The sequence below is a fragment of the Oreochromis niloticus genome, linkage group LG23 (assembly GCF_001858045.2).
Source record: "Oreochromis niloticus isolate F11D_XX linkage group LG23, O_niloticus_UMD_NMBU, whole genome shotgun sequence".
NCBI lineage: Eukaryota > Metazoa > Chordata > Actinopteri > Cichliformes > Cichlidae > Oreochromis > Oreochromis niloticus.
This window is the reverse complement of record NC_031986.2, coordinates 28,626,734-28,652,890: the sequence shown is the minus strand read 5'-3', so window position 1 is coordinate 28,652,890 and position 26,157 is coordinate 28,626,734. Positions and strand designations below refer to the sequence as shown.

At 38.8% G+C, this 26,157-nt stretch overlaps 1 protein-coding gene across 3 annotated transcripts; it reads left to right on the top strand.

Moving 5' to 3' along the window:
- The first annotated feature begins 2,597 nt into the window (after nt 1-2,597).
- On the top strand, nt 2,598-21,174 carry LOC100700998 (NLR family CARD domain-containing protein 3). Of its 3 annotated transcripts, XM_019351661.1 has the most exons (15): nt 2,598-2,696; nt 3,464-3,558; nt 4,196-4,339; nt 4,423-4,524; nt 5,848-5,961; nt 7,023-7,139; nt 12,216-12,294; nt 12,457-12,682; nt 12,819-14,622; nt 15,644-15,817; nt 16,313-16,486; nt 16,763-16,936; nt 18,823-18,996; nt 19,525-19,571; nt 19,747-21,174. In XM_019351661.1, the coding sequence occupies exons 3-15, from the start codon at nt 4,251-4,253 to the stop codon at nt 20,313-20,315; spliced, it is 3,843 nt and encodes a 1,280-aa protein (XP_019207206.1). In that variant the 5' UTR covers nt 2,598-2,696; nt 3,464-3,558; nt 4,196-4,250; the 3' UTR covers nt 20,316-21,174. The 3 variants fall into 3 exon arrangements, with proteins under 3 accessions (XP_019207206.1, XP_019207207.1, XP_019207208.1); XM_019351662.1 differs by lacking the exon at nt 5,848-5,961; XM_019351663.1 differs by lacking the exons at nt 15,644-15,817; nt 16,313-16,486; nt 16,763-16,936.
- Nucleotides 21,175-26,157: the final 4,983 nt, after the last annotated feature.

The following is a 26,157-nucleotide window of genomic DNA, read 5'->3' as shown; positions in this document are numbered from 1 at the left end:
GAAAACAATTTGACCACACGTAAAACTATTTTACAATCCTATTTTGCATCCAAATAGGAAAAGATAGTAATTATTTATACAAAATTTATTAAGTTCAGCTTTACAAATCAGATCATTTTCTATTTCAAATACCTTTGTGTGCACACAAATGTCTGAAACTACACGTAACATCCCTCTCACTCACTCACAAAACTCTGTTCATCTGGACGTAGCGTTTTCAGTGGGAGAAACTTTTCGTCACTCATCCAAGTGACTTCTTCAGTCTCAGCTGACTGCAGGTTTCCCCAATCTTAGAAACAGTACATTTTCATAATGACTGAAACCAGCCCACTGAAGGAACAATGGGCCGGGAGATCACCTTTATCATAATTATGCAAATTCTCATGACCATTGATCAACAACCACTGATCAAGGCCCACAGATTAAAGACCACTGAGAATTGGTCATGAGAATTTGCATAATTATGATAAAGGTGATCAGCTGAGACTAAAGAAGTCACTTAGACAAGTGACGGAAGATTTACTTACCTGGATGGTTAAGAATGCATCAAGACGTCACTCACAAAACATTAAATGTGTGCACATCATCATCACAGTGTCTTAATTTCACAACCACCAACACAGAGTACAGAGTCCAAAGGGTGGCTGAACTAAAAGACTGACTACTGAACAGATGCTGTTCAGGTGTCACAGACATGAAACACAGAGGGGCAGCTTTCTTCCAACAAGAGGCAAGAATTTCTGTAACTGTGCAAAGTCGACCTGGCCATTTTCTCATCAGTTTTATTTTAGTTCTCTTTCAAGTACTTTTTGGATTTAGAGCTCCTCATTAATTTATTTTTATAATTTTATTTATTTTTCACATTCAGCTTAATCCTGTAAGACCCAACCCATCAAAAAAATAGTCAGAAAATTATGATTTTTTGGAACTGAGATGTTTATTAACCCCTATAACAAAATCCACAGATTTGTTTTTTGCTATATCGTGTTGTGTATGATATATTTTAATTATATATTTATTATATATTTTTTTGTATAGCATTTGATCCATTGGTCGTTTTTTGCAACTTTTTGTTAACAGCAATGTTAATTTTAGAAACTCTTGTATCAAATATGATTCAAAGGGCATTACAGGATTAAACAAAAATCTAAACTCTAGAGCAGTGGTTCCCAAACTTTTTTTGCCTTTTTTACAAGAAAAATGTTCGCGCCCCCCCCCCCCCCGCACAAACACATCCTCCAAACACACACACCCATATTTTGTTTACAAACTCCATTGCGGTTTATTTCACACCTCAAACATTTAGTAAACAATTAAGCAAATACAAGTAAACGGCAATAAATTACAGGTAGTAGTACTACTAACTCTTTTACGCTACGTCCACACCTACACGGGTATTTTTGAAAACTCGAGTTTTCAGCTGTTTCTATGCGTTTGGGCTTTTCGTCAACACGTAAACGGCGTTGCGATTCACCGAAAACGGAGATTATTTAAAACTCCTTTTTTGCGTTTACGTGTGGACGAGGATTACAGAGTTCATCACGCAACGTCAAAGGTATGTGCCTCTTTTCACGTCACGCTGTGCGCCACGTTATTGTTTACATGAGATGAATTGCAGAATGGCAGATAGAGACAAAATACTGTTACTGTTAATCTGACTATCTTCAGGTTTTACACGCTTACATTACACACACGCAGTTACTTTCCCTCCATTTAGTTGTTTTTTTTCCCTGTGTAATAATATTCAACATTGCTATCAATACATTTTTCAAAAAATGCCTCTCTGTGCAAAATGAGTTTAAACACATAAACAGCTGTGGGATACTGTTTGTCCGTGATTTGAACAGGGGGAACAAATTACGGCAGGATCAGCCTGATATTATTTGTATCCCACTGTAACTTTACTGTATAAAGAGCTAACATCTCCAAAATGTCAGGAGTAGTTATTACAAGAAGTGTTTGTGAACTAAAAATCAAGAATGTGGGATACTGTTTGTCCGTGATTTGGAGAGCCCAGCGCTGCTCCCGACGCAGGGAAACTAATTTTGCAGGGGAGACCTACCTTGGCACTTGTGCAGGTGAAGCCAAAGGGAAGATATGCTTCACCATATTTTCCTGTCTTTGGCTTGGAAGGAAGTTGGTTTGGAAACATATTTGGCGATGCTTCATCTCCTGCTTTGCGTTTGTGTGGGAGCCCCGTCAAAAACCTGTCCACAGTGTCCAAGCGCTCTTTTATTTTTTTTTCTTTTCATACCGCGCCCCCCCCTGCAATGGCTCTGCGCCCCCCTAGGGGGCGGGCCCCACACTTTGGGAACCTCTGCTCTAGAGAAATATTCTTGGCAACATTGCTAACTCTGGTTTCCTCCCAACTATATAGTATTATTTCTATCTGTGCTGTATTTTTCCTCACTCCATGTATTGTGTTCATTATTGTAACAAGTCTGGGCTCGTGAGGACATTCCTGATGCATCATCAGTAAAACTGATAGCGAACAAACATTTATAATATTGCGCAACTGACAGCAAACGACAAAATCTCAAGTTCAGACAGGAGGAGGGATTTAAAAATCAATACATGCACACACATGCATACCTGAGCTTCAGGTGGAGTCCCAACTCCTTCCAGGAAGCATCTCACCTATCTCTTCGTGTTTAGTGTCCAGAAGCTTCTTGTTCGTGTCTCTATTTGAAGAAATTGTAAGTTTGCTTTGTTTCCTCCTTTAACAGTTTGTCTTTAGGAACTTTACTGTTTGTTTCTGCTCTTTAATGTTTGTTTAGCTCTTATTTCAGGGCAGACTTTGGATCACTCTTGTATTTGAAGACTAAGCCACATGATTATAGATATATATTGATTGACTGGAATCAAACAGTTTGATGAACAGCTGATGTTTGATTCATTTCGTCACAAAACAAACTCTGTGTGTTTTTGTTTCCTGGAAGAAAACTGTTGTCTCTCCATTAAAGTCACACACAGCAGTGTGCTGCTGTTTTACCTTCAGTCCTTTCAAAACAAAATAAAATAAATGTTAGTTGTAATGTGTTATAAACTGAATAATTGAGTAACACTAAACAAATCCTAAATATTCAGGTAATTAGTGATCATTTCTGTTTTAAAGTATCATTGTGAAAATATCTGCTGTAAGGGTTTGATAGATTTCTTTGTTTTTCATGATAGGACCTTTAGCTGCTGGAGCTTCTAACTGATACTTGATGGAAAAACAATAAATCTAGATGCTAATTGGAAGCTAGCTGATGTAACCAATGTTCAGTAGCATCTGTGGTTAGATGTTCACATTAATCCTGAACGTTACTGGATGGAAGAACAGTACATTTTTTAGTGGCAGCTCATTTCAAATTCAAATTTTCTATCAGATGAACAAACATCAGCAAACACAAAAACTGTTTGTGTGCAGTTTGTCGCACAGTGTGTTGCTAGCTAAAGGTCTAGCTGCTGTATTTCACAGGAAGAGAAAAGAGTACAAGATAACTTCACTCAGAAATGGAGAAAGATGTAAGAAAATACAGGACAGAAGAGGAAGAAAGAAGGTTATATTTAAAGGTAAGGACTGCTTGATAAACTGCAGATTTAATGCTTACAATATGTTTTGATGAATTATGTATTTTCATTTGGGAATATGTCCTGCAAAACAAACAAAGCTATACGAACTTTTGTTATTCAGATGTTGCATGAAAGTCCTAGTTTTGTGCAGAACAAACAGGTTAGCTCACATTAATGTGGTGAATTTTTAGTAAAGCACTGCGTTGGACTGGTGCATGGTGGCCTTTGGTGCTCAGTGTTAAAGTTACGTTGCATCCAGTGTAGTAGAGATGAATTTGCATTTAAGCTGATGATGCTTAGATTTATTCACTTAATTGCATAAATATAGCATACATATTGTTTCTTTTTGTTTGTTTGTTTGTTTGTTAGTTTGGTTTTTTTAAACCTTTTTCACTGCAGGTGTCCTGAATAACAGATTCAAGCTAAGTATATTCATTATACTTAATTTGGATTTATTTGGATTAATGTATGTATTCTTTTGTACAAATATGAGCTTATTATCATATTGACACAGCACAAGGTTCAGTTACCTTTGTACAAAAAAATGTTAATAGGATTGTCCTTGATGGAGCTGCTTCAGTGCTTCAACATTTACTGGAGTATTTTTTAACCCAGGTATCTGTACTTCTACTTTTAGTAAAGAAAGTTTGTACTTTTGCCACCTCGGGTGATGTGGATGTGAATTCAGCAGCATGGATCAGTGTGAGGACAGAGAGGAGGGAGGCCCTCCCTCTAAAACCACTCTGTGTGTGGAACATGAGCGCCAGACCAAAGCTCAGAGGTGAGATGACATCTCTAACTGTCCATGACTCTTCTCCATGTCACAGCTCAGCACTCACATCCCTGATCCATCATTATTCACAGGAACCAACCTGGACCTGAACCCAGCTGTGTGTCCTTAAGGAGTGACTGGTCTGAAGAGCGCCTCATTCATTTTAAAGGAAACCAGCGGTCTGCTGCAGAGAGGTGAGAGCTGTTAGTAACATGAATTCTTTGATAGCTCAAAGGAAGTCACTGAACGAGGAATCGCTTTATTCTATAAAACGTGTCCAATATGTACACGTATAACATGTGCTTTAAATGTCTAGTTAGTCTTTTCCAGTTAATATAAAAACAGACTATTGTACTCAAAAATATACATTGATTTGTGTGTTATTAGTTCTTATGAAAAAGTAATGCATTCTCATAAACTTAGAAGTAATTAGAATTAGAAATGAAAACATGAAGGCGTGTTAGAGCCCTGACGTCAGTTCAGGAGATGAGAACTAAGGTGAGAAGGAAAAGCAAAACATTTTAGTAAGATGTTAGTGACATCTAAATAAAATTCCTGAACAGATATCAGGTTCTAACACACAAGAAACAGCACAAACATGCTCATTTATTCCTTCCATCAACCCTTCCATCTCTGTATAGCGGACAACAGGCTGGGAAACAACAAAAAAAGTTAGCTATAATCTAATGTTATGCCAGCTAATGTTAGGCTTCAGTGTCCTAAAGGTCCCACTTCTGATAAGCAGTTTACATTCTCACATCATTTGACAGTTTATTCAATAAGAGCCTAAATTCAACAATATTTGTCAACTCAAGTTAAGTCAAGTGGCTTTATTGTCATTTCAACCTAAACAGTGGGCACAGTATAAAGTGAAACGAGACGGTGTTTCTCCAAGACCATGGTGCTACATTTAACAGCAACAGTAATATTCACTTTAAAGAAAGTTCCACCAATGCTGGCTAACAGCAGCAAAAACAGCAGCATTTACCAATAGGAATTTTAAGAATACCCTTAATTCACCTCAGCATCACTGTCATTGGACAGAAGTGACCTTCACTGACTCATTGACTCGTATCTGAGTAAATATACGTGGATGAGATAAACAGCAGACTAACAGCCTACAAGCAGCCTACGTACAGATGAATGGCAGCCGGAGTTGTTTGCCCAACAGCTGCCACCATACTTAGGATCATGCACGTGTACGATTTTGAGATGTAAAAAAACAGAAATCAGTTGACATTAATGTGCAATCTACTGACATGTGGTGGGAAAGTTATAAAAACTATAACTTTGAAATTGCGCTGCTTATAGTAAGACCATCAGTAGTTCTGCAATTGTGCAAATGGTGGTGTTTACTGTGGGTAACACTCTGTTACACTGCCAACACTAGTTTGGAGTTTCCTTCTGCTCATGCTCAACATCTAAATCAGTTTTTGAGATGATGAAGGTATTCTCAGTCTTCATCAGTTTCTGTAACAGGAAATTTAAAAAAGACTCCTTTCTTCTCTGTTTAACAGGATCTATGAGAGACCTGAATCCAGAGCTGAACCCAGCTGTGTGTCTTTAAAGAGTGACTGGTCTGAAGAGCGCCTCATTCACTTTAAAGAACACCAACCATCTGCTGAAGAGAGGTGTCAGTAACATGAACTCTTTGATACCTGTCAGTTTGGTTTCCTGATTTAAATGAACGTCTAGATGTTGTTTTGGTCTCTAAATTGCATTTCAATGGAAGTTAATGAGTGAGTAATTCCTTAATTCCATAGACCATGTTCAACATGTACATTTAAAGGTCCAGACAGTCATTTTTTATGTTATTTAATAGACAGAGACAGAGAGAATTTAAGAGAATTTAAAGGCATTCATATGCCATGGAGACACATTTTAACTTGTGTCTGCATCTTCAGACTCAAGATATGATGGATCACACCTATATTTTATCATCTGAGGAGGTGTCCCATTCACCAAAGAAGCAGAAATGTGAAGGACAAAGACGGTGCAACTTGCATTTGGATAAAATGCCATCCTCTTCCTCCTGACATCAACTCTCATCTCCTGAACTGAAGTTAGGGCTCTAATAAACAAAAATATGTATGAACAGATTAAACATGCAACCCTCTTTTCTCTGGACAGTTGACCATGAGCCAGCTAAGCGACAGCTACTTGTTATAAGCCAACTTGTTATGTCAGCTAATGTTAGGCTCGAGTTTTGAACACATCACAATTTCCCTCTGATAAACATTTTAATAATAGTCTCATGAGCTATCAGATTTTCTTCGCCAAGTTTCAGAATCCAAGAATGTTAGATCTACTTAAAAAAAAAGTTTCACTAACACTGGCTAAGAGCAAACTAGGCAAAACCATCAGCACTAACCAACAGAAAAGTTGGATACCCTCAACAACTCATTTCAGTATCATTATCACTGGAGAAGTGAACAGCAGCCAGATTTTACACACTTTATATTTAAACTCAAACTGCTCGTAGTAAGATTATCAATTATTCTGCATACTGTAAATGACTATTTGTCTGTCACCTGTTGTCCTATTGTTACACTGTCAACACTAGTTTGGAGTTCCCTTCTCCTCATGCTCAGCCTGCAAATCATTGTTTCTTTTGGATGATGAAGGTTTTCTAAGTCTTCATCAGCTTCTATAGCAGGAAAAGAAAAGTATACTTTTCTTCTCTGTTTAACAGGATCTATGGGAGACCTGCTGAACCTGGAGCTGAACCCAGCTGTGTGTCTTTAAAGAGTGACTGGTCTGAAGAGCGCCTCATTCACTTTAAAGGACATCAACCATCTGCTGCAGAGAGGTAATCTGTTAGCTACATGAACTCTTTAATGAACTCCAGTTTGGTTTTCTGATTTGAATAAACTGTGTGATGTTGTGTCATGGTCTCTAAACTACATCTCAATGGAAGTCAGTGAGCAAGGGATTCTTTTATTTTAATAACCATGTCTAACATGTACACATAAACTCCTGTCATTGTTATCGTATACAAATTTTAGTCCAAACACATCATTCTCTCTAATACCATATAAATCGTCTCTTAAAAGCTTTTGTTAACTGAAATTCCACTTCAGCAAACATAGAATAATGTTTATCCTCATTTTTTCTTCTATAATTTATGTTGTGTTGTATACTGTATAATGTAAGATATCCTTATTGATTTTACCCTGAACTATCAAGAAGTATCCACTGAAATCTAGTTTTCATACAAATTGCTACTGTATCTGAAAAAGAACTACTGTATCTGTACTAGAGATGGACCGATCCGATATTATGTATCGGTATCGGTCCGATACTGACCTAAATTACTGGATCGGATATCGGCGAGAAATAAAAAATGTAATCCGATCCATTAAATATCAGAAAGACACCTCACAAAACTTGCGACATGGTGTAACCGTAGCACGTCAGAGCAGTATGCCTCACGTGATAGAGCGGCTGTGTGTATTTGTAGCCTCGAGCAATCCGGCATTTCATCTCCGAGGAAGTTATCCCAGAGAGAAGTAAAGCAAGTGTGTAAGTTCATCTCTGAATGTTTGTAAAGCGTTCCCATGTTAAGCTTAACAACCGATATATAGAGCGACTGCCTCTCCCTCCCTCTCCTGCCGCTACTTCAATCGTGAAACTGCTTAATGATCAGCTGATCGGCTTTTCTGTCGGGAGTCTGTCTCTCTTCTTTGTTTTTGGCCCACTTTGCACCAGAAAGAGGAAACCAGCGGCTGAACAACAGCAGCACCTTTACGCTTGATAAGCTGTTGTTAGAATTTATTTAATATTACTTTCTACACCAGGATCCTTTTCTACGTAGCTGAGGGCTGGTAACTGTGCAGGGGCGGATCTAGCAAAGTTTAGCCAGGGGGGCCGATAGGGCATGAACAGGGAAAAGGGGGCACAAAGACATACTTTTCTTTCTTATTCTCATTTAAAATGTCTAGCTTTTAATAAATAATTATCTGAATCTTACACCCAAAGTTTTAATCTGATGTAAAATGTATAGAAGTCCATTACTGTATATAGTAACTGTTAAGTCTAATATACCCTAGTAAGCTATACTACTTTTTCCTTTGGGAAGGTACCATCTGTGAATTCTGCAATTCTGTTGAAGAAAGATGTTGAATCTATTTAATTATTCTTGAAAAATAATTTATTTCTGTGCATTTTTTTTCACCCTGCATCAAATTAAAGTTGATTACATCGATTAAGCATCATGAGGTGGAGGGTGGGGGGTGGTTCCCTATTTTTTTTTGCTGGGAGTTTGCAACCCTATTAGTTAGGTTGCTTAATATTTCTGCTAAGTACTCTTTAAAATACCAGAATAGGGAGGATGGAGTAGGTTTAAGTTTATTAGACTGATCAGTATTGCTGAACTATGAAATATTTTGGGCGCAGTGTATTTTTTACATACAAGTATAACAAAATAGCTTTAGTGTTGTTGTTTATTTAAACTTGAGTATGAACTTATACAAAATGCAGCAAGATATTAAAAAAACAGTTTTATTGATTAAAAAACACACTATATCGGATTCATATCGGTATCGGCAGATATCCAAATTTATGATATTGGTATCGGACATAAAAAAGTGGTATCGTGGTATCGTGCCATCTCTAATCTGTACAATAGTTCTAGATAAGGATGTCCATACAGACTTCAAGCATACAAGCAAAAAGGACCTGTGAAGTTGCTAAAAAAACAGAAAAAAGGAAAAGAGAATAATATAGTTTTTTGTACTCACTACCTCACTTTATTAGTTCTATGCACATCTTATTCACATGCATGATTAACTCTAACTCTTTTATGTGCCTCCTTGACTCCCTTTAAACTGACCTGAGTTACTTATACAAAACTGAGTTATCATTTACTAAACAGTAGCATTCTGATATTAATGTGTAACCTTAATTAGTTAAACTTTTCTGTTTTAAAAAACAGTAACTTCTTATAAAAATGACTGTAACATAAAGATCTGACACCAGGTTTACAGATTATTCTATTTCCTTGAAGTGTTTTGTTATGTCCATCACCGATCCTAAAGTGTTTCTGACAAGAACTCTGTTGTTATGTCTAATTTCTTGCTGAGAAGTGAAGTGGAGGCAGGTCTTTCACTCCATGTCTCCTGTTGAATTAAAATGCTTGTTGTTTTGTATCATAATTTCTGCATCTGATTAGAGTTTTATCTGGCCATTTTGGAATCAGGTTCCCTTTGTGTGACAGGAGAGTAGATAGATTTTAAGTCCCATGAATAGTTCAGCCGGGTTATTGCCAGTAGGTATTATAGCTGTTGCTCTGTAGCATATCAGTTCTAGCAGTGGATCCTCTTTTTATCAGAATAAGTTTGTCAATCTGAAAAGCATGCTTTGCAACAACATTTCCTTGGGGGTTGTGTAGACTTCATTTGACATTAACAATGCCATAGTCTCTACAGAAGTCTTTTTTGATCTGTGAAAACAGTATTGTGGACTGTTTTCACTAGTTATTATAATAATAATTTCAATTCAGTTTTATTTACTCTGCTGCTTCATATTGTGAGGTAATAAACCCTACAAGAATACAGAGAAAGCCCCAACATGCTGAGGGTACTTCAACATAATTTCTCATTAGCTCAGTCACACATGCATATCATCACTCTTTATGATTTCAACATTATCCCTTTTTATTTCAGTTATATAGGAATACTTTTTCTCTCAATGACTTGTTTTTTAAATCATACATTGTAAAATAAGAGATTCTCTGAGATTCTTCAGCCTTCTTAGTGTCTCACTTATTCCTCCCTCTCATTCCTATCACCCCTTACACAAAGAGACTCTCTGAGACCAATATCAGCATTAGTACTAAACATACCACTCCGCACAAAATCTCAGTTAAAAGTCAGGTATTGGAATCATTTCAATGGTTGGCCATTTTTTTCTTATTCATCATATTGATTAGACCTTTATTTGATTATATTCTGACTAGAATTAAGGATCAATCTCTACAGGGAGTGCAGAATTATTAGGCAAATGAGTATTTTGTCCACATCATCCTCTTCATGCATGTTGTCTTACTCCAAGCTGTATAGGCTCGAAAGCCTACTACCAATTGAGCATATTAGGTGATGTGCATCTCTGTAATGAGAAGGGGTGTGGTCTAATGACATCAACACCCTATATCAGGTGTGCATAATTATTAGGCAACTTCCTTTCCTTTGGCAAAATGGCTCAAAAGAAGGACTTGACAGGCTCAGAAAAGTCAAAAATAGTGAGATATCTTGCAGAGGGATGCAGCAGTCTTAAAATTGCAAAGCTTCTGAAACGTGATCATCGAACAATCAAGCGTTTCATTCAAAATAGTCAACAGGGTCGCAAGAAGCGTGTGGAAAAACCAAGACGCAAAATAACTGCCCATGAACTGAGAAAAGTCAAGCGTGCAGCTGCCAAGATGCCACTTGCCACCAGTTTGGCCATATTTCAGAGCTGCAACATCACTGGAGTGCCCAAAAGCACAAGGTGTGCAATACTCAGAGACATGGCCAAGGTAAGAAAGGCTGAAAGACGACCACCACTGAACAAGACACACAAGCTGAAACGTCAAGACTGGGCCAAGAAATATCTCAAGACTGATTTTTCTAAGGTTTTATGGACTGATGAAATGAGAGTGAGTCTTGATGGGCCAGATGGATGGGCCCGTGGCTGGATTGGTAAAGGGCAGAGAGCTCCAGTCTGACTCAGACGCCAGCAAGGTGGAGGTGGAGTACTGGTTTGGGCTGGTATCATCAAAGATGAGCTTGTGGGGCCTTTTCGGGTTGAGGATGGAGTCAAGCTCAACTCCCAGTCCTACTGCCAGTTTCTGGAAGACACCTTCTTCGAGCAGTGGTACAGGAAGAAGTCTGCATCCTTCAAGAAAAACATGATTTTCATGCAGGACAATGCTCCATCACACGCATCCAAGTACTCCACAGCATGGCTGGCAAGAAAGAGTATAAAAGAAGAAAAACTAATGACATGGCCTCCTTGTTCACCTGATCTGAACCCCATTGAGAACCTGTGGTCCATCATCAAACGTGAGATTTACAAGGAGGGAAAACAGTACACCTCTCTGAACAGTGTCTGGGAGGCTGTGGTTGCTGCTGCACGCAATGTTGATGGTGAACAGATCAAAACACTGACAGAATCCATGGATGGCAGGCTTTTGAGTGTCCTTGCAAAGAAAGGTGGCTATATTGGTCGCTGATTTGTTTTTGTTTTGTTTTTGAATGTCAGAAATGTATATTTGTGAATGTGGAGATGTTATATTGGTTTCACTGGTAAAAATAAATAATTGAAATGGGTATATATTTGTTTTTTGTTAAGTTGCCTAATAATTATGCACAGTAATAGTCACCCGCACACACAGATATCCCCCTAAAATAGCTAAAACTAAAAACAAACTAAAAACTACTTCCAAAAACATTCAGCTTTGATATTAATGAGTTTTTTGGGTTCATTGAGAACATGGTTGTTGTTCAATAATAAAATTATTCCTCAAAAATACAACTTGCCTAATAATTCTGCACTCCCTGTAAGTGGTACTTTAAATTCAAGGAAAAGACTCAACTTCTTGGACAAGAGTAAGGATTTAAACAAGATTGAACAAGATTAAAACCAAGATTGACTGATATTTCCAGAATCTGACATACAGTTTAACGTTTCAAACTTGAACTTTGCTGAGCATTAAAGCTTATCAGAACACTGCAAGAACTTAAACTCAAAGAAAAACACTAAACTGAGCTGTTGCTTCTTAGTCGCATCAGCAAGAGTAGTAAACTTTTACAATTACAGGAGTCCTCTGGATAACTGTCTTTGTCAAAGTGGAATTTCCTGGACCTTAATTCAGTGCTTGATCTAATTTTTCGTGATTTCTCCACAGAGTGGACTGGGAGAGCTCAGAGGTTCCCAGTGGTCAGTCTGCCCAGCAGCATCAAACATGTCTGGAAAATATATTTATGGTCTGTACATATATAACAACTACTTTTACAGCTATGCTGGTCACAGATATCACCATGCTGCTCTTTGTGGATTTCTGGATTATCCTAAATCTTCAACATAGCTCTGCTTTTTGGCTCCATGATTGGGTCTGATTGGGTCATTTGTATAGTATTCTGTTACAGCGGCTGGAGGACAACATCATCACTTTTGTGAAGATGGAGCTGAAGAAAATCCAGAGACTTTTGAGTCCAGATAACCCAGAATGTTCAGTGAAACAGCAGGGAGATGGGACCTTGGACAGTAAAGATGAAGAGCAGATGAGGAGTGGGAGAGGGGCTATTCTGAAGATTGCAGTGCAGTTCCTGAAGAAAATGAAGCAGGAGGATCTAGCTGAGCGTCTATGGAATCGTAAGGGGATTTCTCTTAAAATTTCAAAAAATTTCGGTGGATAAATAGAACATTTATACTTAGTCTTCAGGCAATTGGAATTTTTGGATAGTTATGCACAACTCGTTACTTGAATTTATTACTTGTATTTTTTCAGAAGTGCTTTCTCCACTTTGTGAATGTGAGCTTAAATTGAACCTGAAGAAGAAGTTCCAGTGTGTGTTTGAGGGGATCGCTAAAGCAGGAAACCCAACCCTTCTGAATCAGATCTACACAGAGCTCTTCATCACAGAGGGAGGGACTGCAGAGGTCAGTGATGAGCATGAGGTCAGACAGATTGAAACAGCATCCAGGAAATCAGACAGACCAGAAACAACAATCAGACAAGAAGACATATTTAAAGCCTCAACTGCAAGTAATCAAACAGTAAGAACAGTGCTGACAAAGGGAGTGGCTGGCATTGGGAAAACAATCTTAACACAGAAGTTCACTCTAGACTGGGCTGAAGACAAAGCCAACCAGGATATCCAGTTCATATTTCCATTCACTTTCAGAGAGCTGAATGTGCTGAAAGAGGAAAAGTTCAGCTTGGTGGAGCTTGTTCATCACTTCTTTACAGAAACCAAAGAATCAGGAATCTGCAGCTTTGAAGACTTCCAGGTTGTGTTCATCTTTGATGGTCTGGATGAGTGTCGACCTCCTCTGGACTTCAACAAAAATAAACTTCTGAGTGACCCTAGAAAGTCCACCTCAGTGGATGTGCTGCTGATAAACCTCATCAGGGGGAATCTGCTTCCCTCTGCTCGCCTCTGGATAACCACACGACCTGCAGCAGCCAATCAGATCCCTCCACAATGTGTTGATTTGGTGACAGAGGTCAGAGGGTTTACTGATCCACAGAAGGAGGAGTACTTCAGGAAGAGATTCAGTGATGAGGAGCAAGCCAGCAGGATCATTTCCCACATCAAGACATCAAGAAGCCTCCACATCATGTGCCACATCCCAGTCTTCTGCTGGATCACTGCTACAGTTCTGGAGGATGTGCTGAAAACCAGAGAGGGAGGAGAGCTACCCACAACCCTGACTGAGATGTACATCCACTTCCTGGTGGTTCAGGCCAAAGTGAAGAATGTCAAGTATGACGGAGGAGCTGAGACAGATCCACACTGGAGTCCAGAGAGCAGGAAGATGATTGAGTCTCTGGGAAAACTGGCTTTTGATCAGCTGCAGAAAGGAAACCTGATCTTCTATGAATCAGACCTGACAGAGTGTGGCATCAATATCAGAGCAGCCTCAGTGTACTCAGGAGTGTTCACACAGATCTTTAAAGAGGAGAGAGGACTGTACCAGTACAAGGTGTACTGCTTCATCCATCTGAGCGTTCAGGAGTTTCTGGCTGCTCTTCATGTCCATCTGACCTTCATCAACTCTGGAGTCAATCTGCTGGAAGAGGAACAACCAACAACAACCATGTTGTCTAAATTATTTAGCAAACCAAAACTCCAGTATATCCACCAGAGTGCTGTGGAGAAGGCCTTACAGAGTCCAAATGGACACCTGGACTTGTTCCTCCGCTTCCTCCTGGGTCTTTCACTGCAGACCAATCAGACTCTTCTACGAGGTCTGTTGACAGAAGCAGGAAGTAAGTGGTCAAACAATCAGGTAACAGTCCAGTACATCAAGAAGAAAATTAGAAAGAATCTGTCTGCAGAGAAAAGCATCAATCTTTTCCACTGTCTGAATGAACTGAATGATTGTTCTCTAGTGGAGGAGATCCAACAGTCCCTGAAATCAGGGCGTCTCTCCACAGATAAACTGTCTCCTGCACAGTGGTCAGCTCTGGCCTTCATCTTACTGTCATCAGAAAAAGATCTGGACATGTTTGACTTGAAGAAATACTCTGCTTCAGAGGAGGCTCTTCTGAAGCTGCTTCCAGTGGTAAAAGCGTCCAACAAAGCTCTGTAAGTATATTTGTGCTCATCCCTTTTGTTACAAAATATGGTTGAGTCAGTGATTTCTTTCATCACAAGTCCATATCCTACCATATTATCAAATTACTTTTATTAATTTTGGTACAGCCTGAAGTCGTTTATGTATTTTTGATAAGCTTTTTATTATTGTGGACACTAAAATTTGAGTTTTACTCTGATAAACATATACTAAATCCTCTATTACCTTTGAAGAAAAAAGAAAAACATTTAAGGAGCTCAACACATTTGGACACAACAACCTACTTCCAACACACTAAACCTGAGCACAAGAAAATCCTACTAACACGGGAGTCTCTGCTCAATTCTCCAAAATGTTCTTCCTCAAGTTGTAGCCACTGGTTTGTCCACACACTTTGAGGTTGAGTCTATGCATGCCTAACTGTGATATTAGCAACATTAAAAAATCCAACAAATGATTTAATCTCAGTTTTTTTAAAATATTAATTTACTTAAATATCAGGAAAATGAAGACAAAAACAAACAAGCTTAAAACTGAATCACAGTGTTTACATTGCTTGTGCGTTTACATTGCCTGAATGTAGCAAAAGCTCTTCTGGCGATCTTTGTATCTTTACTTAGTCATATTAGTATACATTTGTTAGACAATTTGTTGAGAAACTTAATCATTGCGGTTCTCACAGGAGAAATTCTATCCCTCTTTAGTCTCTCAAAAACAATTTGAATGTGAACAACAAGCACCTACTACATAAATGTTCCCCAAAAAAAACATGGTTCCAGTCCTTTAAACACCAATGACAGGGCTGTATGCCTTTGCCATTTGGTGCTGAACTAATATCAATAAATGTATCTTTCACTCAATGGTTTCCATTTAGACAGAAAGAAAGAATTTAGTTTTCTCTAAACAAATTCAAATTATTTAAGATTTGTCCCAGGATAGCATTTAATTAACTGGCGAATTGTGCTGTTTGGCTCATCTGTATTCATCATTTGAATTTATCTAATCAGATGTTCTTTCTCTTCTTTTTTGTAGACTGAGTGTGTGTAACCTCTCAGAGAAAGGCTGTGAAGCTCTGTCCTTAGTTCTCAGATCCCAGTCCTCTAGTTTGACAGAGTTGGACATGAGTAACAATAACCTAATGGATTCTGGTGTAAAGCTTCTGTCTGTTGGAATGGAGAGTCCACACTGTAAACTAGAAACTATCAGGTTAGCTCAGGTGATTTGTTTTTATGGGAGAAAAATATACAATATTAAACATAGCTAATTAAGTTTAACTTACATATTTTTGCATCTTTATATTTTTAGCATTTCAGTCTAGGTCAGGATCAATTTCACACTTAAGATTTCTAACTTATTTAACATAAGGCCACAAGACAATAAGGATTTCACTTAGTCCTAAAACAAAATATCCATCCATCCATCCATCCATTCATTCTCTTCTGATTATACTTGTCAGGGGGTGTTGGAGCCTATTCCAGCTACCATAGAGCAAGAGGCAGAATACACCCTATACTGGTCACCAGTCTGTCACAGGACAAACACATATAGACAACCATTCACACTCACATTCACAATGTAGAATTACCAATTAATCTAACCCCACTGACAAAACAAAACAGAATAAATATTGCTAAATATAGTAACTCTTTTGGCTACCATAGACACACTTTAATTAAAGCCTTCTTTTGTATAATTTTTCAGATTGAGAGGCTGTAACCTCACAGAGAAAAGCTGTGAAGCTCTCTCCTCAGTTTTCAACTCACAGTCCTGTAGCCTGAGAGAGCTGGACCTGAGTAACAATGACCTGCAGGATTCAGGAGTGAAGCTTCTGTCCGCTGGACTAAAGAGTCCACACTGTATGCTGGAAACTCTCAGGTCACATCAAGAGACATTTTGTTTTTCATCAACAGACCAAAATTGCCAATAGTTATTGTGGCTAAATTATTGAACTTAACCTATCTTCTCTTGTGGCTTTGCAGTTTTAGTATTTTTTTTTAAGTCACAGAAAACTGCCACATTTCTGTTTATTTTAACATAAGGCAATGAAGATTTCAGCTGGTCCTGAAATATTGCCAAATCTATTGTCTTCTTGTTGTACCTTGAATATGCTTTAACACCAGTGCTATTATGTTCTTGTTCATAATTTTTCAGACTGAATATATGTAATCTGTCCGAGAGAACCTGTGAAGTGCTGTCCTTATTTCGCAGTTCCCAGTTCTCTAGCCTGAGACAACTGGACCTAAGTAACAATGACCTGCAGGATTCAGGGCTGAAGCTTCTATCTGCTGGACTGGAGAGTCCAGATTGTACTGTGGAAACTCTCAGGTCAGGATTCAGACTTTTCAACTGATGATCATTTCACATATGAAAAGGGGAAAGAAGAAGAGAGCAGAGAGAGTGGGGACAAAGACACACTTGGCAAGAGAAAACCATTTTTTAAATGTTTACTAATAATTAAATGTTATAGAGCTGTTCACAGAGCATAAAATGGATTGAGTAAAGAAGAGGATTAGTACATCATGAAAAGCTCCTAGGATCCTAACCCTATTACAGCATAACTGAGAGAGGGTGTGCCTCCTCTTCTACTTTCAGAAACTCTAGAAAATAAGTCTGCTGTCAAAGAGAGAAGTGGGCAGTGTCATGTGTAAAGAGAAGGATTTTAAAATCATTTATGGATTTCACAGGGAGACAATATGGGTGAAATATGGTCTTTTCCTTTTATTCCCTGTCATTTCCAATCAAGTGATGTCTTTTTTTTTTTTTTCAAATTAACCCAATAGAAGCCCAATTCCACCAGGACTAGGAACCTTCCTTTGTGCAAGGAAGATCAAGATTAACACCACCAGAGCCCTAGAAAATGGCCTCACTACTCACTGGCACTTCACTACTGTGAATGTCTGTTTTAGTGTCTGCCTTTTCCACATTCTACACTCCATTAAACAATACAATTACACTTGTAGGATTATTGGATTAAATAACAACAAATAGAGCCATTTAAGAATATGAACAACCTTTGTGCAACTTCTTGATTGTGTATGTAATAAAGAGTTAATGACTTTGGTATAGCTGGAAAAATGTTAATCAATTTCACCTTACAGAATCCATTTCTCAGAATTTCAATATTGTAAAAATTCAAATGACACCTATTCCCAGTTATAAACAATTATAGACAATTATTTTGTTATAATTATATAAGTTAGATAATTTGCACTATTTGCAACAAATCACAACTTGTTTTCTATGATTATAAGAGATGCTGTAAAATGGGTGTGGATTTATAGTTCATAATTGCACAGAAACAGCACTATTGAAGGTTACTATTGATCTTCTTATGGCCTCAGATAATAACCTTTACTGTGTTTGTCTTGCTATACCAAAGTGCAGCATTTAGTGCCCTTGATCATTACATTTTACTACAGACACATAGAATACATCACTGGTATTAACAGAAATGGTTTGAACCCTGTGAAAGTATGTAGTTCCACAGGGTTGCATACTGGAGCCAGTTTTAATTTATACATCTTTCCTTTTGGCAATATTATTAGAAGGCATAGCATACATTTTAATTGCTTTGGAGATGATACCCAACTTTATATATCCACTGAGCCAAATGCCACACACCAGTTAATTAAACTGCAGGGATGTCTTAAGGACATAAACACCTTGATGACCTCTAATAGCTGGTTCTAAATATAGTTACAACGGAGGTTATTGTACTCAACAATGAAAATCTTAGAAACATGGCGTCTCACCAGATACTTCCTTTGGATGACATTAAATCAACATTACAGTAACACTGTGAATCTTGAAATTGTTGATACTAAACTAGAAAGAACTTTGTCCTCTCCTGTAGCTTGTGTTTTGTCCTGTTTGTTATTTTTGATCTCTCAAGACTTCTTTCTTTCTTTTCTCCTTTCTAATTACTCTACAACTGGTCAAAGCAGATAGCTGCCCGTCCCTCAGTCTGGTTCTGTTGAAAGTCATGTCCTAAAGGGTGTTCTTCACTGTCATCAAGTGCTGCTCACAGGGGACTATGTAAATGTTGAAAGTCAATGCTTAATATTGTAGGATTTTGCTTTATAAATCAATTTTAGGCTACTGTTTTCATCTCTTGTGGATTGTGGCTTATGGATGACATTGTATCTCAATATTTAAAAATAAAACCTTCAGGGAACAGTTCACAGATTAATTTCTGTTTTGTGTGTTCACAGGCTGTCAGGCTGTCTGATCACAGAGGAAGGTTGTACTTCTCTGGCTTCAGCTCTGAGCTCTAACCCGTCTCATTTGAAGGAGTTGGATCTGAGCTACAATCATCCAGGAGACTCAGGAATGAAGATGCTCTCAGCTGGACTGAAGGATCCACAATGGAGACTGGACACTCTCAGGTATGGAGAGAATGCCTGATAGAGGAGGAAGAGCTGAAAACACTTTGCTTCTTGCCTGTTTGTGTGACTCTGAGATGAACAATGACACAGCTCTCTGTGTCTAAAGTGAAAACAGCAGAAATTGATGGGTTTACTGTAGAATTTACAAGTTTTTTAAAATGATGTCAGACAGCTGTTTTACAATAAATTCATAGAATATATATCAGAAAGAAACCTCTCTCTCTCTCCCAAAGAAAACTTCTCCTACTATAAAACAAGGGCTCATGAAGAGAATCATTTATATTCTCTTCACTTGAAGCACTCTTCTTATTATCAATACACCAATCAGTAAAATGGTGGAGCCATGCTTTCACTATATAAATGTATTGCTGTGACAACCAATCCAACAACTGATTCAAAAAACTGGCAGAGCCAGGATCAGTCCAAATGATCAGCAGTTTCAGCCATAGCGATAACATGATAACATGTAATGTCCATGTGTGCATGCTGAAAGAAACTGTGCTGGTCTGACCCCCCTCCTCCTTTCAGGGTGGAGCCTGCTGGAGTCCGATGGTTGACACCAGGTCTGAGGAAGTGTAAGTGTGTTTTTAATGTGATTCATGAAAACAAAGCAGCACACATTCAACCATCTTCAAACTGTCACATCACTGATTCACATCTCTGATGTCAGGAGTCATCATCAAAGTGTCAATCAATAAATAGATGATGGATCAATAACTGCAACTGGATTGTGTTTGTTCTCTCCATCAGATTCCTGTCAACTCACAATCGACACAAACACAGTAAATAAAAACCTCAAACTGTCTGACGACAACAGGAAGGTGACATATGTGTTGGAAAAGGTTCAATCATATCCTGATCATATGGACAGATTTATTGACCGGTGTCCTCAGCTGCTGTGTAGAGATGGTCTGAGTGGTCGCTGTTACTGGGAAGTCGAGTGGAGTGGAAAGGTTTGGATATCAGTGAGTTACAGAGGAATCAGAAGGAAAGGAAAGGTTAATGACTGTGTGTTTGGATGGAATGATCAGTCCTGGAGTCTGAAGTGCACGGATGATGATCCTCTTTCTGTCTGGCACAATAAAAGCCAAATACCAACCATCTCCTCCTCTTCCTCCCCCTCTACAAGAGTAGCAGTGTATGTGGACTGTCCTGCTGGCACTCTGTCCTTCTACAGAGTCTCCTCTGACACTCTGATCCACCTCCACACCTTCAACACCACATTCAATGAAACTCTTTATCCTGGGTTTGGCGCAGGGCTCATGGATGATTCGTGGGGATTTTCATACTACCGTGGTTCCTCAGTGTCTTTGTGCTGAGTTGAGTGTAAAGAGTGTCCTCCTGTTAGAGAAACACTCTGACTGTTGAACAGTTCAGTCTGTACATGTCTGTCTCTCTCACTCAGAAACACGTTTTCAGATTCATGGATTCAATCAGTTGATGTTTTAAACTTTTCTAAATGATTCCTTGCAAACTTCTTCCTCTCCAGTGCTTTTAAAGATGGAAGCTATGATTATTCCAGGATCCACGTTTTGTTTTTCTGTATTTTTTCCCTTTAAAGCTTCACAGTGAGTATCACAGTGTTGAATGGACTCCACGCACACAATGGGTGTGCTCACACATGTCAGGTTTATTTACCACACACTCTGGCCAGCGCTGGTCTCAGCTTTTTTATCTCTCTTCTATCACTAAGAAGGGAAAAGGCCGTCATCAGTCCAAATGCCACACGCTGTGTTCTCACCTGCCTCCGTGGCACCGCCCTCTTCAGCTCACTGCACCACTCCTCCCCTGCAGCTGAGCCAGGGACCACACCTCCACCGCAACCAGTATGTTGTGTTTCTTTGAAGCACAGTTCACAACCAGCTCCTCTGTATTTTCAACAAGTCTGAGCTTGTTAAAATGAATCCAAATGTTTGATTTCTCTTAATGTGATTTTTCCAACCTCTCCACATGCTTTTACTGTTCCACTCATTTTTGGAAGCTGTGATGGAAGTAGGACAGGAAGGAAGCTCTCAACAGGAACAGATTTTCATATTAAGAGCACATTTGCATGGTTCTTGCTTTCATTTACTGTCAAATCCTAAGAACAGAGAGACTGGATGGATGCTCCACGACTGAATAAGTGGACATACAATAGTACTCAGTGTATAAATCATTAAAGACATTCAGCATCTCTCATGTTTCTGTTGTTCTATAAAAATATCTCCTTTAAAAACTGATCCAGTCAAAGAAACATGAACTTCCGTACTGATCAGATCAATATATACAGTTCTGATATCAATAACTCCTCAGAGTTTTTATCACCCTCTGCTGGTGAGAAGATGAACTACATGATGTCAGTTTTGGGGGGGTTTAATTTTGTTTTCTGTGATCCTTATCTGTTTTGGATTCATTCTGCCATGCAGGTGGACTCCAGCTTGGTCACAGTGTGTCCATAATCATGCTCCAAGTAAAACCACAAGATTAACCTTATAGTGTTGAAACAACAACAATTAAAAGTTTGAGTAATACTGAACCAGTTCCATCGTTTGTGGGCTACTCGAGCTGAATCCAGCAGGTTATTTGGTGGACATTTAAACACTTAAACAAATAAGCACACATCTATAAGTTGAACATCTCCAAAATCCTTTAAAAAATTGAACTTTATAGGACAATTAGACTTATCCCTCTATGAAAACTCTCCAGCTGCTATAAAATGTTCAGATGAGTCAGAACAGGTGGTTGGTGCCAGGTGTGACTCTCTATGCCAGAAACAGTCTGAGCTGGAAACAAATCCGGTGGTTGTTTATTAATAGGATGCACAGGCCTCAGATTAACACTCTCAGCCCACAAATCCTCCGCTATGAAAGGAATATACAGGCCACCATCTGCAAATAAATAAATTGTCCACGTTTTTTTTTTTTTAAATTACAGATAAAATCATGTTAAAACTAAAAGAGAGTAATACGATAATAATATAATGTGGTCCTTACGAAGGAAAACACTCTGTCTTTCAGATTACTGAAAGTGGCTGAACTCAGCAGTACACTGGGGTTATAATTAGATTCAAATATTAATTCAATGGCAGATTAAAACGCTGTGTTTAGAGTAGTAAACACCAGAAAGTGGGATAGTCACGTGGTTTATGTAGACATCAAGGACATCTGGAATATTTGAGCATAGGGAGACAGAGCTGTGTTTTTTAGACATTACTAGTTAATAAATGTATTGATCTACAATAGTTTTTATACCTCCGTGCATGTAGCATAATCTTTTGTGTAAATATAAGTAAAATATTCAAGGAACAGTGTTGTCAATTCTTCTTCCTTAAGTTGTCAAACAATAATCTGACACTAATTCATACCAGAAGTCATCTTAAACTAGACAGGTAAATGCATCGAGACATTAAACTGATTTTTATGTTTTTATTAGCCTTCTTAAATCAATTAATTGCTGATGTTATATAAAGTCTGTCATTGTTTCCTATCAGTGTGTGTAATAAAGAAACAGGATTAGTTTTGTTAACACAGCTAAATAAAGCATAAAAAGTATTTAGTATAGTTCCCCATTTAATCTTGGGTGATTATGTTTTCAGAGCTGGTGTTAAATTTTAAATTAACCCTATATTTTTAGTCTCACTTTGAGTCCTCTGCCATCAGCTGAGCTGTGACGTAACACAGATGTTAACTGTCAGCATGGCACAAAGACTCAAAACTGTTAATGAAACTTATCAGATATGCTTGAATCTTTATTTATAGCCATGTTTCACATAAGTAGAAGCTTTATCATTAATTTTTGTGCCGTTATAATCCTACATCCTATAACATGGCAGGTCATATATATCACTGGATAAATACGTTTACGCAGAGCAGACAACTTCATAATGTTCATAATATTTCACTCAGTCCAGTAAAACATATATTTTCTTCTGATTTCATAATGTCGCATGAAATAACAAATATAAAGTAATTTATATTGTTGTTCCTGGTTAAGATTATGTTTTCTGTTAGCATGTCAAAATTCTACCAATTGATGGGTGAATAACTCTATAATCTATTTTACAAGTCATTCTGATTTCTCTGTGTTGATAACATATAGTTCTTTAAAACCTTTCCATTTAAAAGTGCATCTCAAATTTTTGTGTCTGCTGCTAACTTCCTGGAAGTATTGCCAGGCTATGTCATACCCCATCTCTATAAAAAAAAGAAAAGAAATGTCCATTGGTGTGAATGGGGCGGCTGTAGCTCAGGTGGCAGAGCAGGTCAACCACTAACCAGAAGGTCGGTGGTTTGATCCCAGGCTGCTCCAGTCTGCATGCCAAGTATCCTTGGGCAAAATACTAACCATCGGAGTGTGAATGTGCATGAATGTTAGATACTTAGCACTTAAGAGCTTAGAAGAAGTGCTGGTGTGAATGAATTAATTGTGTAAGCGCTTTGAGTGCTCAGACAGAGTAGAAAAGCGCTATATAAGAACAAGTCCATTTACATGGTGCGACTCTCCATTCAATGGCTCTGGTAAATATTTTAGAGAGTCACCTGTCATGTCTGCAAGTAACCAGTTATCAGCTGCAAAGTGATGTGCAATGACCAAATCGCTTCTTGTGGACGCAGCTTTAGAAATAAGAATGTAAACATGTTTGCTCATGCGCTTCTGATGCGCAAGTCCATAACATGCAACTGTTCCCATTAGACTGTTAGTCATTTTAACTGAATTTTATCGAAGCATACCCAAAACAGACTCCACTGAGACAGTTCAGGAGGCCGACCCGGGGGCCAACAACACACAAGTCTGAGCAGTTCAGGTGGCCGACCCGGAGGCCGACGACAGAGACAGAACGGGTCCGGAGGCCAGCTGTGGGGAAGGCAGCGGCGTCGACAAAACCGGTCCGGAGGCCGTTTGCGCCGGCAAAGAAGTCCAGTCAGCGGCCTGGAAGCGACCTGTCCATTAGTGTTATGAGTCACCTTACAGTGAGATGACAAACAGCAGAAGGTCACGTCCCTCAAGCCGATCCAGTTTAGTACTACAGGCAATTGGATGGTGGATTTTAACTGAGAAGGCTTGTTCATTCAGAGAAACCACAAACACAATGAGATATTGCATGAGTTTAATTGAATACTCCATCACACTGATCAATAAAATCAATAAAACCCCACGGACTGATATATTGACACCCCTCATCCTAATCAATAGGACAGTCGATACAATAAAATAGATGAAAGTTTCCCCAAACATGAGATACAATATTGCACACTGAATGAACAGGATCAGCTTGTATTGATGATTTCTGCTCAGCAGGCAGCGACCCGTACATTCACAAAAACATCAGAGATTATTGATTATCAGATTAACACTTGAAGAGTTTGATCCAAACATCCTTCAACACCCAGAGAGACAAACATAGGTGCTGCCTTAGAAAATCCCTTTCACCTGATCAAAACAGCAATTCAAACTCTTCATCCATTCATTCATTCATTGATTAATTACATTTACAAGCTGGTGATTTAACATCCCAAGTGCCAAGAAAAGTCCCAAAATCCAACACAGAGACACAAGATGACCTCCTCCACTATGGCCACACCTCCTTCTGTTACCTGGTTCCATCAATAAAACATACTGGGTGGGGCTGGGCACTGCTACCTGGGTCAGGTTCCTGTCCAACACCATCTGGCCCCACCAAACTGAACAAAAAAAATCTGACTTAAGATATTACAAAGACCAAACAAGGAGTCTGGTGCTATCTGAAAACAGAAAGAAAGAAAAGAAATCCATTACCAACAAAATAAAAAAAATAAAAATATAATTTCTATCAATCTGACCAAAACCGGTCAAGTCTCTGAGGGAAACTGCGCCCCCAAGTGTTGGTGAAGAGGTAGTGCCACACTGCACACAGATGGATGCTGATGAGGCAGATGTAGAGTTTGTTTTAACACACCTGGAGGGCCAGGTGGGCGATGTTTACCCACACTGGGACACCACGACTGCAGCTCTGATGGTTTTTAATGTGCATTAGGAGCGTCAGAGGGTAAAAACACAGAGAAATGGTTACATTCTGTTAGCTTAGTTTCGTTTTTAAATCTGCACATTCTGTAATGTGCATAATTGGATAATAGCTAAATAAATACAAAATCAGGGGAGAGGTTGGATATGATGATAGAACACTGAATTTGGGGTGATTTCATAGGCACTTTCCTGCTTCAGCTCTTGTTTAAAAATGCTCATGAAACCTTTACCCTATGATATATGGACTACTGAAACATATTGTCTTCAAGGCAACCTATATAGTGTGAGAAAACGTGCTGCAGTCATGCCGCATAAATATATTTGGTTTGGTTTTGTTCCAACAGATCTCACTAACATGAACAAGAACATTTTTCAAAAGCCACAACTATTCATGTATATCCATTTGAGGCTGCTTAAGGTTGAGGCTTTTCTAAAAAGAAAAGGAAAAACAATAAAATACAGAGTACAGGTAGCATCGCTCGGCCTTTAGGGATTGATAAAAGCACAGTGAGGCTGGTGACCAAATAAATCACTTCCAGTCACTGACTAAACTGGCCACAAGCATTAAGAAGTGATCACTCCTTTTTCATCACCTATCATGTGTAAACTATTTGATGAAAGACTGTAAAGCTTCTACAAGAAAGATGGCCTGGATATGGACTTCCATGTCCACAGATAATGCTCGATATTGGATTGTTTAAGCAAGATAACTAGGGATGGGTACCGGTGTCCGGTGCCATGATGGCCCCGGTTCTGACATAAACGGTAGTAACCAGACCGAAAAGCAGCGCACATTTCGGTGCTTTATTTCGGTGCCTTTTTTTTCCTGAGCCAATTCTAGCCAATCATTTTATGTTTCCGAGGATAGTAGGCGGGGCCAGGTACGTACGTTCTTTTAGAGCAGAGCTACAGATTAAAAATGCCCAAGGCGAAGCGGTCAAAAGTCTGGCTGTACTTCACAGCAAAAGATGCAAACTCAGCAGCCTGCAACAAGTGCTTTAAGCTGATACTGTCAAAGGAGGTAACTCCTCAAATCTGATGAAACACCTGGCGACGCATAGCGGGTTTTTTTAAAGCCGAGAAATGCGCCGTGTTTGATAGCTTGCTGCGAGACCTCACACCGTGCACATCTACTGTGGGTGTGGTGCCTGTTATCGGACCCGGAGTTAGCAACATCCC

What these genes read in the sequence shown, in the direction of transcription:
- LOC100700998 (XM_019351661.1), top strand. Translation starts at nt 4,251, where the DNA reads ATGGATCAGTGTGAGGACAGAGAGGAGGGAGGCCCTCCCTCTAAAACC. An exon ending in CAGCGGTCTGCTGCAGAGAG is followed by an intron (nt 4,525 to 5,847) that starts GTGAGAGCTGTT and finishes TCTGTTTAACAG; the next exon opens with GATCTATGAGAGACCTGAAT. An exon ending in TGTACTGTGGAAACTCTCAG is followed by an intron (nt 16,937 to 18,822) that starts GTCAGGATTCAG and finishes GTGTGTTCACAG; the next exon opens with GCTGTCAGGCTGTCTGATCA.